The sequence below is a fragment of the Hippoglossus hippoglossus genome, chromosome 16 (genome assembly GCF_009819705.1).
Source record: "Hippoglossus hippoglossus isolate fHipHip1 chromosome 16, fHipHip1.pri, whole genome shotgun sequence".
NCBI lineage: Eukaryota > Metazoa > Chordata > Actinopteri > Pleuronectiformes > Pleuronectidae > Hippoglossus > Hippoglossus hippoglossus.
The window spans coordinates 2948703-2965318 of NC_047166.1; the positions used below are offsets into that span (position 1 = coordinate 2948703).

The window sequence follows — 16616 nt, forward strand, 5'->3', positions numbered from 1 at the left end:
TTGTGTGTAATTTAGAGGGATCTCACCTGTGGCCCTGTCCCCTGCTCAGTGGGAACACACACACACACACACACACACACACACACACACACACACACACACACACACACACACACACACACACACACACAGGCCTCTACGTGCAGTAGTAGGGCTCAGCAGAAAAAGAATAAAGCGATGGTAATAAAAAAAATGTCAATGGTATAATATAAACATTTTTAGATTTAACTACATTATTGTTATAGAGATCACGACTCCCTGATATTTGCCGTGAGCAAAAGCTAACGGAGCATTTTCAAAACCTTTTTTATGGAAGAAATATTAATACGTTTAGAAAATGAGCAGAATTGTGATTTGCAAAAAGCACAAAATGCCGTCAAACCTGAACAACCACATGTGTTGTTTGTCTTTACACACACTGTTAAGGTTGTGGAACAGCCGCATGTTTGCTTATAGGGACAAAATCGAATTGGTTAGGTTTATATAAAGATCATGGTTTGGGTTAAGATCAGTACCGACAATGATAAACACATGGTTAAAGGTTATGAGACACTCGTTGCCTTTAAATGTCGAACCAGAGCATCGATGCTTCATCGGCCTTCGTGTTCTCAACAAGGTGATGCCCACATAGTCTACAGGTTAAGTCTTATTCAATTATACAGCATACCCACATTTTGTATCCATGCAGCACAAGCATGAATATAAGAAAAGATGTCACACAAAGTAAAGTTTGTGTCCTCCGAAAGGAAAAGCAAAGAAAGTTGTCATGTCCAATTAGTTTACTGCAGATTTGATATTTAAAATCTTGTGTATTTACGACCTTTAACTTTGTCAAATTGTCATCGAGGAACTTTAACTATCAGCACAACAAACTCCTCTGAATGTGACTCTTGTCGTCCTCTACATCCACCTCATCTCCGACTTGCCCCTTTGCCCCTGTCATACGAACTGTGACCACTGGGGGGGGGGGCGCCTTCAAAATAAGATTTAACAATGTTTTTGTAACAGATGACGTGTGGGGCGCGCTAAAGAACGTTAGCGACTGATAGATAGCTGTGAAGAGCCATCTCCGACTGAGTCTCACTGTGGAAGCTAAAGAAACTTCTCGCTGATGAGCTGCTGGAGGTGTCAGACCTCAGATAAACACGTCGCTTAAACACCTCGGCTCACGTAAACAATATAAAAATCGTTAATTAGCACCGTTGCTTTGATAACGTCATGTCAGGTGTCAAACAAATCCCCAAAGTGAAAGCTGTAATCGATATATTGTGGTAGTACAGTGTCAGAAATAATTATCGTTTCAACTTTATGATGTACTGGTTTTGTTATTTACATATCTTCAGGTTTTCATGTGATATTTGGCTGAGTTTCTATTCTCGTGAGTCGCACTAGTTCAGTTGTTTGATTTCTTCCTAAAGATGTTGGAGGTTTTATTTCTCGCATCAGTAGCTACAAAAAAAACACTACAGGAAAAAAAAAGAAATACATTTTTCAAACCTGCTCGCTGCGTCTCTGAAGGCAAGACGACGCAACTGGGGTCATTTCTCAAACTGCCAGTCGGAGTCGGCGCGCTCCAGGCGGTGTCATGTTAAACAAAACAGTGCGTTGATGCAATGCACAGAGTTGGTTATGTCAATGTGATATTTATCACCTCTGATCAAGAAGGAATTAGTGTGAAAATAAGGTCGTAGATCATCGTGGGTTAGATTAAGTGTCAGAGGGGGGGAAAAAAAATCAATGGCGCTGTGCCTGGTGCTCGGTTTGTCCAGTGGACGGTGCAGCTGAAGGTGCTGTGGCCTCAGGACAGTGACGCTACACTGGAGCTGATCGTCTCCGACGTCCTTTTAATACGCCGACCAGACAGCGCAGGCTTGATGAACATGGGTTCAGTGTCAGACTGTTTGAGCCACATCTGTCTTCCTGATGTCCAGCCAAGTGGGAACTGTGACTTCACCCATGGGTTTGTGAGCTGCTGTTTTCAAGCCGTGAGTTCGGCATTTTGTCCGACGCCAATAGTAACCGTGGAGCCTGACTGGGAGCACCCCCACCTACACCTGAGACCCGCACCCATTGGATGGTCTTTCAATCACACGGCGTCCATGCTCCAACGCATACACTGCTTTCTGGTCTATTTGAGTCTAAACTTCTAAAAACTAGAGATTGAGAGGGTAAAGAAAATAGAAATGAAGCTAAAATATCCCAGATACAGACGGAGCCAGAGACTGTGCAGCAGTGATCGGGGGATGGAGCTGGAGGTAGCAAGGCCCCGCCGAAACATGCGCTCAATCACCGATACACATGCTTGACCAATAGGGAGTCAGTCTCAGCTTTCAATCATAACCTTTCACCTCAAGTTTATATCATATGTTCTTTGACTTTTAGTTTGGTCCATCTCCCAACCATTAACATGGAGGAGGCGGGATTTATGACCTATACAGCAGGCAGCTTTAGCTTCACTTTTGGGCAGTAGTCTTGTCCTCCATCTTTACGTAAGATTAGGTATAGAAATGTACTTAAAACCGGTGTAGTCGCCCTCTGGTGGTCAATTGAGAGAATACAGGTTTCAGGGACTCCCTCATTCGCTTCAAATCCTTTTTTATATAAAGTCGAAGTCGAGGTCACTTATTTACTTCTTCCTCTTTTGGTTTGTGATGGTTCTTTGACCTCGTTGTGTGTTGTTTTGCCTGCTGGCCACACACTTTGTATCTGCGCTCTTCTCTCGGTGTCGTATCATCATTTGTTTGTGCAAATCCTGTAAATGACTCCTCAGCGGCTCTGGAAACCCGAGCCAGTGTTTTTCTTTTGACCCGGCAGCTGCCACTTCTCCAGCCGATCTCACATGCACAGCACACCGCTATAGTTATCATTGCAGTGCACTTTGCATCGATACACTGCAGCTACGATCACAACCGAGGCCTTGTGGCCACTTGGGGAACTTTACAGAGAGAAGCAGCTTTATTCATGAAAAAACTCAAATCGCTTACAGCAGATTTAATGAATGAAACTTCTGAGACGTTCCTGGAAGGAAGCTTGACGTCAGCCAACATTTTAGGGAAATTGACACTTTATGTTCACTTTTATTGCACTTACCATAAAGTAAGGTTCCTCCTGATCCACCTTAAAAGTATCATGTTACTCAAATGGACTCCCTATTAATCCTGGGACGGGCGGGCCGCTGCTGAAGACCCAGTCTGTCTGTGGGATGAGCCCAGTTTGAGTTGATGAGTTTAGCATCAGTCGGCAGATAACAAACGACAATCCGATCCAGCCAATGAGATGCTCCTAATTACCTAATGAACAGGGATAGGAGGTGATTTGTTGCCATGGAGCGCTTGTTAGGTTAAGTGGTGGGAATCGACAGGACAGTCAGATGTTGTCTCTTCATCTCGATCGGTTCTTTTAAGGTGCTTCACTTTTCCTGCTTTTGGCTCCGGTCGCCCCAAGTGCAGTTTCGTTTGCTGTACTTGTAAAAGCGGAGATCTCCTAGAAGACGTCGAGCTGTAAACTTTAATGAGAATCACTGGAGTGTAAGAGGTTTCCGAAGTCTGAAGCACAAACTTCCGGTATTTTAATAGTTTAATTCGTGCAGAACTTTGCCTCAGTTCACCTACGGACCAAATCCACCCTTTTACACGTGCACTCATGTCTTTCCATTTATTTTGTATGCACCTCAAACAACAAAGAGTCCGATGATCCAAATCCTTTTCACAATATGCGGCTTCGCTCCCTCCATCAATCCCCAGCCACGAGTTTTGAATGCGCTTTTCAAAGTAGCCGCCTTCATTTGCTTGTTTGCAAAATGCCCCTGACCTGTGCTCGTGTGCTCGTCCTCCTGGGTTTGTCCAGAGACGTGAGGACGTGTTGTTGTGAAGAAGCCTCATCGGCTGCACGGCCCTGTCGCCCTCCTGCCTCTTCCCACCTCCCTCTGCTATTGACCAGGTTGCACATTATAAATCAACTGTGAGTTGAGCTACCTTGCAAGTACCCTAATGAAAGCTCATTTATAAAGTGGCTAAATGGTCCTGACAAAAGTCCTAATGAGGAAATCAATAATTCAGTGATTGTTACTCTGCTTATACTAATACGTCCTCCTTGTAGTGCTTTGATTCCAGCTAAGAGAAGGACATTTTTTACCCTTTTCACTTCTGCATGTCAGCACTGTTGTTGCTGTTTTTTTTTTGTTTTTTTTCTGCCCTTGAAGCTTTGAGATAAATCGTCTGTTGCTTGTTGGAAAGATAGAAATCCATCTGGGACCTGTGCTTCTGTATAGAATTAACCTGCACTCTTTTCTTATGAGAAATAGATATGAGTGATAGATTTAAAGGAGAGAATAGTCAGCCTGAGAAGATTGTTTTTTCACTCCTGTCCCTTTGTTTGGTTGTTGGTTATTTTGGTTGTTTATCAGCAGGATTATACAAAAGCTGTGAATGATGGGACGTAGGATGTGAAAGAACTGATTAAGGAGCTGATGCAGGAATTTAGTTTCTCTTTCTTTAACGTTGCAGGATCAGGTGTTTTTTCACAGATTTCCCTGGAACTAATGAGTGTATCCTTATTTTAAAAATCTGACATATGCACAAGCGATGTTGGAGAGTGACGCTGAAATTAAACGCTGGACTACTCAACCAATCATTCAGGTTCAGTGCTGTAGACCACAGAGGTTCCTGAACTTTAGTCCCATCCCCTGAGCAGGGACGTTTTTAGGTTAAAACAATTTTTCAGTTACTCCATTTAGACCCTGGTCCCTGTGGTCCATGCTCACAAAGTTCCTCCAGTGGAAACGTGGCTTTAGTGAGTTGAAGAGTTGTGGTTGTGGAGGGAAAAACCACGGCCACACATGAGGAACAATACTGGTGACTGTCTTTTATAGAAAGTAGCCAAGGTTTGTACAAACAATTTGCAGCTCTGTGCTTTGTGGAGAAAATAAAAAAACTTGCTGAAGGAGAAATCTGGAAATGTAGTGACTAAAACTGCCAAGTCAGCAAAATTGCTTGTAAATTCCTTGATGACGTAATAGGACGTGTTCCTTCACTTTGAAAGAGCAAAAGTCAGTCGTGACTGTAAAATGAATAATTAGTTAATATATTTAATGTGTTATATATAATTTTCTCCACATTATGTCTGTTTTGCATGATTAGCACGACCTCAGACACCAAACTGCTGCACTTACTAATACAAATAAAAACTAAATTAGACCAAGAAAAAAGCAACTTGTGTGTGATTCTCGCAGCCATGAGAGGACGTGAGCAGGACCCGGACAGATGGTGACTCGCCCCTGCAAGGTCGTTCATCACCGGCCTCGGTAATGGGAGTGTGTGCTGGAGGAAGCCCGGGGAGCAGCACCCCAGTCCTCTGTTAATTGCAGGGGCAGCTAGACGACCCTCTTACCCCCCTCACGGGGCCTTAATGTCGGGCATTGGGTACCCGGTGACCACCCTCAGTTCCCCTCCTTCACCGGCGTTAGATTCATCATCAGGCTTCAATATGTGATTAATGAAGCACATTATATTCTGTGGAGATTAATGACATTAGACGTTGGAGGTGTATTTCCTGTGTATTTTCTTCTCAAACATAAATACACCTTGTACAGAAGAGTCTGCTGCTGCTTCTTTCATTTTTCCACTCACTCAGCACTAAGAGAAGAGGAGACTTTGAGATTTTGATGTGTGGGGGGGGAACAAAAGAAACGCCCGTGTTCGCTCTCTTCTTGGTCCCATTGCAGTTCCTGCTGTCTTGTCTTTTTCAGAACAAAGAATAAGCTGTGGTACTTTGAGTTCGGCACTTCGGAGACCTTCTCGGCCACGTGCAAGAAGCTCCACGACTTTCTGGAGGTTGAGGTAAATCAAAACCGTGTGTGTTTTCTGTTTGTGGACACGGAAACGGAACAAAGAACAAGTCTCTGCTTGTGTTTGTATCGTATTATTATTATCACGAGAATCCGCCGCAGAGAAGCTTTCTTTGTTTTTATTAGGAGGATTCGAGTGAACGTGAAAGGCCCTGAGAGGAATAATGGTGCGTCTGGAAATTATTCTGGTCAACCAGTGTTCCATAAATAGCCCCAAATTTATACTAGTTTCAAATTCACCCAGACAAAGTGTTGATGGGTGAAGGCTATCTGTGCGTCTCCCCACCCGCTTCTCACTGAACCTCAGTTCAACACACAGGTAATTAGCCCTACATGACCCCGCTGCGTGTGATATTGAGTGATAATGAAGATGGTGTCTATACAATTCATCTTCCCCCTTCTCAGAGCCGTCCACACAGTGTACAGCTCTTTATTAATTAGTGTTGGAGCGGGAGCCGAGGTGAGGACAGATCCAGGCGGGTTTAAAAGCTACTGCTTTAAATATTATCCTTTTATTATAAGGCTGGGTGGTTCTGCTGGTTAAATTACCTGATCAAGCCTGCACAGAGGAAGTCTTCACACTTTTAAACACGACCCCAGGAGGAGCTGTAACGCCAATGTCCGAATCAGTCGGACCACACCTTCAGCAGACTCTACACCGCCGGCTCCCCCGTGTAATGTTCGATTGAGCCGACGTGTGAATGGAGCAGGTAACAGTTCGGAGGAGTCACGGCGAGCGAGTGGGCGCGTTGATGACGCTTCTGTCGCTCTGCCCGGGTGCCGCCCCCCTCCCATACACAAGAGTATTTTCAGAAGGTGAGAACAACAAGCGGATCTGTGGGCGCGTGCTGCACGTGTGAAAGGGCAACTCTGGACAACGTGCACACCTGAGTCATGTGTGAAGACAGCCACAGGGACAGACTCAGATGGCTTCAGACTGAGAGACGGGTTCAATCAGGCTCAGATTATACATTTAAAAGTTAAATGACCTGACCTGTTGAATTCTGCATCTTCTCCACCAAATTCTGTCTTTGACCTTTGTTTCCTTCTCCTTTTCTCACAGTGTGACGGTGTAACTCTGGACCTCAGCAGCATCTCCCTGGAAGGCATCGCCATTCTCAACATTCCCAGCATGCACGGCGGGTCCAACCTTTGGGGCGAGAGCAAGAAGAGACGGGGACACCGAAGGGGGGGAAAGAAGGGCCAGGACAAGAGGACGCCGCTGGTCGACCCCAAAGAGCTCATGTTTGCAGTTCAAGGTAACACTGAAAGTATCAAAGGCCGTAGAGAGGACCTCCCCCCAATGTTAATATGAAGTATTCAAATATAAAGGAACCATTTAAGGGTAAAGAAACCAACAATCCGTACAATTTATGATTTTAGCATTTAGCTCAAATTACTGAGAGCTATTAGAACGGCTGTAGACGCACAACCCTCTTTTGTAAAAGTAAAAAATCCTGACCCAAGGTGAAATAGCAGCACTTTCCAGGCCCTGAATGTATTTGACGGTGGTTTGTGCAGTTGGACATTAATATTGTGGATTAAACAGGTCTGACAGTGAGCGTCTCTCTCTCTCTAAAGCCGTGTGTGTCCTTGCTCCTATGAGACACATCAAAGACTAAACTTTGGGCGAAACTTTTCTCGAGCACATGAATATTTCACCCACGACAAGGTGAATCATCGCGGAGCAGCGTTTGTTTGCAAAGAAGAGGCACGTCAGTGTTTGGAGCTGTCACCTGTGTGTTAATGCTGTGTGTGTGTGTGTGTGTGTGTGTGGGCGCCAGTGGACGGGCTAAGTTAATAGGAGCGGACTTCAGGGGGTGTCGGGGCAAACCCCTGAATCCATTTGCGTCAGAAGGAAGCCCATCAATGGGAATACATGAATGAGCGGAGCAGGGTGAGTCCGCTGGGGAAGTGGTGGGAGCCTCGTGAAGGAGGTATTAGGAAAACTGTGGATTTACACCCAGAAGATAAATCCTGATCATTTTGATGTTCTCCTGACTTTTCATCTTCCTCCACCATCAACTCAAAATGTGCCTGAAAAGATGGAACGTTAAAGACTTTTTTAAAGATTTTTCCTCCGACTCCACCAGCAGGTCAAAATCTTTAATTCCTCCCATTGTTTGGTTTACGACCAAATGATTAAAATACCCATCAGCCTCAGCTGTTCTCTGTGTTTAGTGCTAATTAGCACATGTCAGCATGTCCATATGTCGAACTCGGGTTAAGCATATGGGCCTCAATATGTCGAGTCAGTCCAAATGTCAAAGATCATTCGATTTCAGCATATAATACACACAATAAACACACAATATACACAACACAGGATGAGAACTATAAACCTGACATTTAAATGCTAAATCAGGAGAAACGAGTATAAAATAAAAGTGTTTTAACATATTTTTCTCTTCTCACAAACGAACGACTGCTTTTTCAGGTTTTTAGATTTCTCTGTGTTTTATCTTTTATTTCCACGGTTCCGTCTGTTTGGAGGTTTCCTGCTGTGATGCTGTGTTTGTGCTCGGGGGTGAAAGTGGATGTTACGATCAGTGTCGGGTTTCAAACATGACGAGTCAGTGAGGACGTGCCGGTTGATCCCCGATGAGGCTTCACTGGTCAGAACATGACTGGTTGGAAAAACACGTCTCTGGGAAGCTGTCGACGAGGCTTTTCCATTTTCTGCTTCCTGATATTATTCAGTTTGTTGTTTTCTTTGGATTTAAGCAGCATTAACTCTTCTAGAGGAATCAAACAAACAAAACATTGGTCCTGACAAACACCGCTGCACATTTAGATGCTTATAACTCCTCTAATGCGATAATGTGTCCGTCATGCAGATGCATTGTGGGACAGATGAGGACGCACCGCGGGACACTGATCAATTCAAAGCTCCATTAATGCTCGAACAAAAATCAATCAGTTTGTTGTTGACGGTTTAAAAAGAAAATAGGCGACAGTCCGAACCTGGGAAGGCACTTAGTGTTAGTGGGGAGTGTCTTTGTGTGCCACTGTGTCTCCTTGTATGTACGTACCCATCTGTGTGCGTTTTATTGACGTGTGATGGAGTGCATGTGTGTGTGTCTGTGTGTGTGTGTCTGTGTGGACGTTCTTTGTTGAAGGTGCCCCCAAGGTGAGCGGCCCAACTTGTCAGAGCAAAAGAACGGCGTATTTAGAGGTAAACACGGGAGTGCATTAGCCCAGAGGGGGAACCGTGGAGCACGTTGCATGGATCAAACTGCTGGCAGGAATTGTGTGTGTGTGTGGAGTGTGTGTCTGTGTGTGTGTGTGTAGGTGAGTGGGTGGCTGGGACATGAAGGAAGAGGAAAAAAAAAAAAGCCCTGACCTTTCGGGAGCTGTTAAATCGTCCCGCTGGTGACGCCAGGAGACAAGCCCCTCAGGTGGAAGGGAATGGCTGCGGAGTGAATTATTTAGAATGGGACTGAGGTTTCAGGGTGGGGTGGGGTGGGGTGGGGGGGTGTTGATACGTGGGTGGAGGGGGTTGATTCTCGGGACTGATGCCCCCTGACAAGCCCCCGTGAAGCTTTCATTGGACGATCGGGCCTCCACACACACACACACACACACCTTCCCTCATCTTCCCGCCATTCCTCTTTAGTTTAACTTTCAGCTGATCCGCTCCCTCGCTCTCTCTCTCTCTCTCTTTTTAGTCCCCCGCTCTCGCCCTGTCGCTCCACATGCGTCCGGCCTCGACGGGTCTCGTCCCGCCCTCTGACGGGAGAGCCACAGGGCTGCGTTGGGTAAAGTCCCATATGGACGACACGCGTCACGGCGTCTGTGTTTGTGTTTATGGCTGTCATCACTCGGGTGAGGCAGATGATTGTGATTGTTAAGCGTCGGGTGTTTGTGTTTGGCCGCCAGCTGCTTATCTTGTGTGTTAATAATTCAACCTCCTCCTGGTGTAAACAGTCAGGTGACTCGGTTTCTCTCCCAGTTTATCTTGGGACAGTAAACACGGGGATTCTATATTTGGAAGGAGTCTGTTTTTTTTTTATTTTATTGTTCCAGGTGTTTCATTTGCTCCACTTATATGAGAAATAATAGCCGGTGATAAAAGATAAAAATGGAAATTAATGAAATCTGACTTGTTTTGAAATCATGTATCTGCACTTTAGGAAATACTAGATAATTTTAACATTATTTGTATTTAATTCATCAGCTCCAGGCTTTAGTTGCTGTGATTCATTCAGTTGAAATGTATTTCTCTACAGTTCTGACCCTGGATTTTGTTCGGTCACCAAAGATATTATAAACAGAAAACTTTATTTCAAAATAAAGCTCTGTAATTCAGCTTCTAAAGAACGGTAGCGACAAAACAAATGTTGTGCTTTTACTTAGAAGACAAATTGCTACAGAGGAAGTGATTCTCTGAATGTTGTTACCGTGACGATGGTCAGCACCCGTGACTCCCTTTAATGTCTGTGTCAGTCCAATGTTGTGAAATAGAAATAACCGGATCATCACATGTGATTGGCTGCAGGCTGCTGGTTGCTGGTCGCTGCTGTAGTTAATCCGAGGACGTAGAAAACTGCTGAGTGCCGCTCGTCTGTTTATTACACGTAAACCTATATTGTGTGTCTAAATCGCACTTAATCCAATGCTGCTGTTCCCTGAGCCATTAACAACACACATGCAGAGTGTGAAGCTGATAAGACGAACGCTTCGGCAGAGAGGACATACTGGAACCAGTAGGCAGACGTTATCTGAGATGGTGAGTGTGTTCAAATAGAGTCAAATATTGTCGTATTATCAGTGAAGATTCATATGAAGGTTAATAATTAAACCCAAAACTTGCAGGACAGAAACATTTTGCTGTGTTTTTACTGATTTAACTCACAGGCTGGAGCTCGTCCTCTGGTCCTCGTGGCCTTCAGCATGAAGCTCTCTGCTCTTTCCCACACTGAGCACTCTTGGGAATATTGTGTCTTTGTATCCCCGGGCAACGAGGCAGCCCTAACGCCGTAGTGACGCTGTCCATCATATGTGTCAGTGCAGGTCTGTGTGAGCTGTTTGCGTTAACGTGAGAAGTCCCGAGGGGGAGGGGGGGGGGGGGGAGCAGCTTTAAAGCCCAGTGTCAAGAGGTCTGCTGTGTGTGTACACACACCGCTCCACTCCGACCCTGGAAAGCACCGCACTCACAGTCCAGCACTCAGATAGGGACGGACGCGTGTCCATCACCATGGCGACAGCTGGACACCACAGCTTGGCAGCGACAACAACACCTCACGACAACAGCAACATTAGCTACGACACTCCCTCAGGAAACCTGACAGCGACTGAGCAGCACCGGTGACAGCGAGCTAACTCGCCCGCACGCACCCGGCGCCTAAAAATGGGTCTTAGTTTCAATTAGAGTGCGTGCGCTCCCGACAGCGAGGCAGCAGCTTCTTAATTTGTGGAGGGACGAGTCGATGGAGAGTCGGAGGCAGAGCGGCCCGGTGGAAACAGATGGGCCCTGCGTGACACGGGGCTTCCAGCAGGGGCAAAATCAATGCTCATAACTGCAAAACAAGAGAAATTAATAATTATATGATCACAAGATTGCTTCGCGTTGCCGGTGCAATCTAATTAATAACTGTTCTGTTTGTAGCTTGTTTTTCTTGATGCCATTTCTCCCTTTTTTTTAACAGCGAATGTTAAATGTCTCAGAAGAAGGTTACGTCTGAAGTCGTCTTTTATCCTCCTTCACTTTCTTCTTTTCTTCCCCGTCCTTTCTTTCTAACATACATGAACATACACGTTGCTTTTATTTGATATTTAATCATCAGCTCTGCTCCCAGTAAACCACATGCACTATGCAATATATGAGGTTTTAACAAATTCAACTGTGCAGTAATCGTTTTCTGTCTCTGCAATTTCAATTCATATAAGTGCAAGACTGTTACGCTGTAAATATTCTGTTTACTCTCTACATATCATTTTCTTTTAATATTTCCCTGGGTTGATATTGTATCTGTGTTCATTATCTCCTTTGCAGCCGTAACACAGCAAATGCCCTCTTTTCTTTCTGAATCATTACAACATTTGTGTAAAACACTACTTTGAAGTTATTAATGTCTTTAGTGTGCATACATTTTGAAACTTGCAATATTTGTGTGTGTGTGTTCTTCAGACCTGTCTGACCAGTTGCTGGAGGTGGTGGGGCTGGAAGGAGCCATGGAGATGGGTCAGATCTACACGGGCCTGAAGAGCGCAGGACGGCGTCTGGCACAGTGCTCCTCCGTGACCATCAGGTCGGTGCAAAGAACAAAATGACTTCATGTCACATGACAGTTGAGTTAGTCTTCAGTGTGTGTTCATCACTTCCTGTCCAACATGTGTTACGTTCTTACACAGATTGTGGTTTAATTTGTTTTCGTGACGTTCCACTGACACGATGTTTCCCTTCGTCACTTGCAGAACCAGTAAATCTCTCCCGATGCAGATTGATGGGGAGCCCTGGATGCAGACTCCCTGCACAGTAAGCTGTCAAATCTACTTCAGAACACATGCACAGGGGTGGAAACATAACCTCCTCGCTGGTGGGGAAATATGACAGAAAGACTCAGTGTTCATTTGGGTCTGAAAGGACTGATATCAAAATAAAAGACAGTTCTGCTCCTTCTATCTGTTCCTTGCATTTCCTCCACAGATAATTCACAAATACTTAATGATGCATGCATCACTTCTTCTAATTTGCTTAACGTCAACGTCTCACTCGTGAACCTCCACAAGTGTTTGCTCTCTATCCAAGTTTTCCAAATGAAACTCCTCGGTTTGTGTTGATTGCCGTCGTGTTTAGCTTTAATTACAACACCGCTGCAGATGAAGTGCTGCACACATTTACATACGGAAGCTAAAGAAACCCGGTGCATGACAAAATAAGTAGCCGCCCAAGTGCTCTTGTGTCTGCACCGAGCAAAGTTAGGATCTGACAACACATCTCTGTGCTGCAGTGAGATATTCATACTGTACCGTCGCAGCTGAATCAGTTGACCTGTTAAATGCTCATAAAAACACTAGAGATTAAATGGGATGTCATCTTACTAATTATTAACAACAACTATGCAAATGCGTCTGGGTTCCTCGGCATGCATATTTAACACCATCAACACATTTGCATTTTTGAAGTCACATATGACACGTAACTGTCTCTTTGATAAACAGAACCTGCAACAGCTGGAATTTTAAGTCTTGTAGGTAATTACCTCACATGTCTGTTGGTTTGGATCCTTTTTAAGGTCTCACACAAGAACAATAACAGATACAATACAATACACTGGAGAGTTTTGGGGGGCCTGTACCGTAACACTTCAAATAGACAAGCATCACATTTTAAGCGACACGACGTGCGATCATGACTATGTTTCTACAGTTGAGACCGAGTCCTCACCAGGTCTGCAGCCGGTCTTCACTTCCTGTAGCTCAACAACTGCCGTTCAAGAAAAGCTACAACACATCACCACAGTCCAAACACGCATGTTTACAATGAGCACTGCAGCAGTGAATGCAACTTCGACAAGAAGTGCGACAAAGCCTCTGCCGGGAGGAGATGAGAGCTCCACTCCTCGGTCTGTTGGAGTGAAGGAGTCAGTCGATGAGTGGCTCAGATTCAGGAAATCTTCTGTTTCCTAAAAAGCAAGAAGACAAGACTTGTCCGTGAACAAGTCGATGCTTTTAAAATCAAAGTTAATGGGAGCATCAACTGGTTTGTGGATATTTCTTGTCTTCTGGTTTCTTCATGTACTTTCTGTGGGTGTGAAGCTTCCCTATTCTTCACTGTGTCCGTCAGCACCAAACTAAATCTCCCTTCTGATCCTTTCTCACACCAGATTGAGATCGTCCACAAGAACCAGGCCCCCATGTTGATCGGGGTGCCACAAGGCCGGAGCTTCTTCTCCTCCGTCATCAGGAGGACGCACGCCGAGAGCAAAGACTGATCCGCCGCGGTCCGAGACCTTTGAGTCGTCACGAGCTCCCGCAGAGCAGTTGGTCCCAAGTGGACCTCCACTCGGCCCGTTGGTGAAGAGGGTCGTTGATGCCTGTTTGATTTCCCAGCGTACAGTAGCAGACTGTAGGTTCAGTGTGTGTTGCCTGCAGCATGGAGACCTCAGTGAGACGTCCTCGTTCACTCCGGGACGAGGTGTGTTTAGGACGCTTTGATCTACCGTGTGTTGTGTAGTTTAGCTCCGAAAATACTGAGGCTATTTCTGTGGGTCCACTTCTACGAGTTTTTTTCTAAAAGCCTGTTTTTATTTTTTTTCTGTTGTGATCTGTGCCAAGTGGGATCAGTCCACAGTTGAATGTGTTTTTGTTTCATGATGAAATTTTATTTATTCATATTTGGCTGCTATTGATGTTTTTTAAACTTTTTTTTTTGTGTTGGTTGCATTTGCATTCCCCCCCCTGCATGATGGACAGTGAACGAGTCGTCGTGCCGTTGTTGGATCTGACATATCTGGAGTTTGCGGCTGCCGTGTCGAGTGTGTTTAGTGAGAAGTGAAGTTTTCTTTTGCTCGGGCGTTTCTTCGGCGCTTCAGAATCTCTCTCTTTTTTTTGCTTTGTTTCTTTTACCGGCGCCTGCAAGTCATCTTTGTCATGTGTGGATCTGCCGTGTTGCTGCTCCGTGAGTGGAAAGATTAGGAATTATTATTGATCGCTCATAAAAAATGCATGACACTCTTTGTTTTTGTTTTTTTAAACGTCGCACGGGAGATTTCCGGACAGTTTTACCAATTGTGTGCACACGTTCTCCTGCATGAGTGACCGAGATCTGTTTTGACACTTGTGGAAATTGATCGTTTTTTGAATTTGCATCGACGGCGCCGCTCGGTTTTAATCATATCATACTTTATCCAAGAGAAGGCTGCAGTTTTCTGAGATTGTTCGTGTTTTCTGAGCCGATATTCAGGTACTTTTAAAATAGAAAAACGTAAAAAAAGAAAAGAGTCCAGTGTTTTACTCAGTTGGTTCTTTGACTGTTTAGTTGGACGTTGCCAAGAAGCAGTTTGACCTCCTCTGGTCATTGATTTGTTCTGATGTCTGTTGGGTGTTTATAGTCTGCTGCACATACAAGCCTACATCTGCCGATTAAAGTCTCAATGCAAAATGACCACTGACACATTTATAAGATTTAAAACTCGACTGAAAATCAATCCCATCCAGCGATTCGAGTTTTCAAGAGGCATTTTGCAGCCGCTCACGTCTGCACATACCAGCTGTAAAGTATTTCGTAGTACACTGGATGTTTTTCAGTACATTTCTGCAGTAATATTTATCTCACTCAGTCACACACCACTTTCAGATTTTTGCTGATTTCTTACACACACACACACACACACACACACACACACACACACACCTGCATGTTTTAAGACTCGACTGTTTTCAGTTTTTAAAAGTGCCAAACACCTGTGGAGACCGATCTCTCGTCTCTTTTGCTTTGTACGATGCCGCGTTTGTACAGTGAGGTTGTATTTTTGTACACAGTATTATTTATTTTTCTGCTTAACGCTTCACTCTAGAACTCACACCATGTTGTTCTGCCTAAAAAAAAATTATGCCTGCCAGTGTTGACTGAGAAATGTGATCATGGTAATAATAAAAAAAAAGATTTTGTTGTTTGACATTGTGTTCTCTGGTTCTGTTTGTATATTGATATCTTTGAGTGTCTATAACGATGCTGCAGCTGTTGTGCAAAGTTTTTCCAGTTTGCAAAAGAGAATAAAACTGTTTGTGACATATTTGTGGCAAAACATATTTAAGCATCAAGCTATAAACTTCACAATACATTTTTCAACCAGCCCATATATGTAGTGTCAGTATTGGTGCTAAACGCTGTCTCCTAAATATAATGTTTCTAAAGTATCTGGATGTGAAGATGGATGACACGTCTCCAATTCCTCTCATTAACCAGAAATGAATGCAACATTTCCCTGGCTACCGATGCTGCCATCTTGCCGAAGACGTCTTTTGGAGCCAGAGTCTGTGTCCGGGGACGGAGCCACGTTATCGAGACTCTAACAAAACAAGCGCTCGACCAATCACGGCTCAGTCTCAGCTGTCAGTCATGGCATCTTGTCCAGTTTGTATAATACATAGGTAATTAAAACCAAATTTACTGGAAAATGAACATAATATAAAATATACAGACAGACTATTTAAGAAAAATTTCGAACTTTTTAGTTTGTCCCATCGACTAACATAGAGGAGGTGGGGTGTATGACCTCTACTGCAGCCGGCCACCAGGGGGCGATCAAGATGTTTTGGCCTCACTTTTGTTGGGGCAGTAGTGTCGTCCATCTTTACATAGCTGTGTGTGTATAGAGAACATTAATGTGGTAGAAACATTTACTGCTGATTTCTCAGTTTCCAGTTTTACAGACATTATTAAACTGGAGAATCTTCAGATCATTTTCGGTAAAACCAGAGAATCTCCCTCTCCTGTAACCCGGTGGTGGCACTTACTGCGTGTCTCGGTGTCCGATGGGTGGACGCCTGCACTTGACCTGCGTTTCTCCGTCCTTGGGGGGGGGGGCGATTCAGCAGGAGTGACACGGTACTTCACTTCACATCCACTTCACCGGCCTGGTAATGGACCCCTGCCTGGATCCAAGATGGCATCAGTGTGACCACCACTGACTTCCGATACGTCCGTCTCTCAGTCAGGTGTTTAATGCAGTGGTACAAGTTCTCTCTCTGGGGTTTGGGCTCGATCTTCTGTGCACGAGCAGGAAAGTTTGATTGTTGTAATGTAGAGATACAATTTGAACTT

The 16616-nt window shown here is 44.5% G+C and overlaps 1 protein-coding gene across 2 annotated transcripts in view; it reads left to right on the forward strand.

The window, feature by feature from the left end:
* Positions 1-14645, forward strand: part of dgkb (diacylglycerol kinase, beta) — a 58304-nt gene extending 43659 nt beyond the window's left edge. For both annotated transcript variants that reach the window (XM_034611394.1, XM_034611393.1), the window contains exons 22-26: positions 5747-5837; positions 6909-7104; positions 11976-12096; positions 12263-12323; positions 13675-14645. In XM_034611394.1, coding sequence (XP_034467285.1) covers positions 5747-5837; positions 6909-7104; positions 11976-12096; positions 12263-12323; positions 13675-13782 — 577 coding nt within the window. In that variant the 3' untranslated portion in view covers positions 13783-14645. The remainder of the gene's footprint in view (positions 1-5746; positions 5838-6908; positions 7105-11975; positions 12097-12262; positions 12324-13674) is intronic.
* The last annotated feature ends 1971 nt before the right edge of the window (positions 14646-16616 follow it).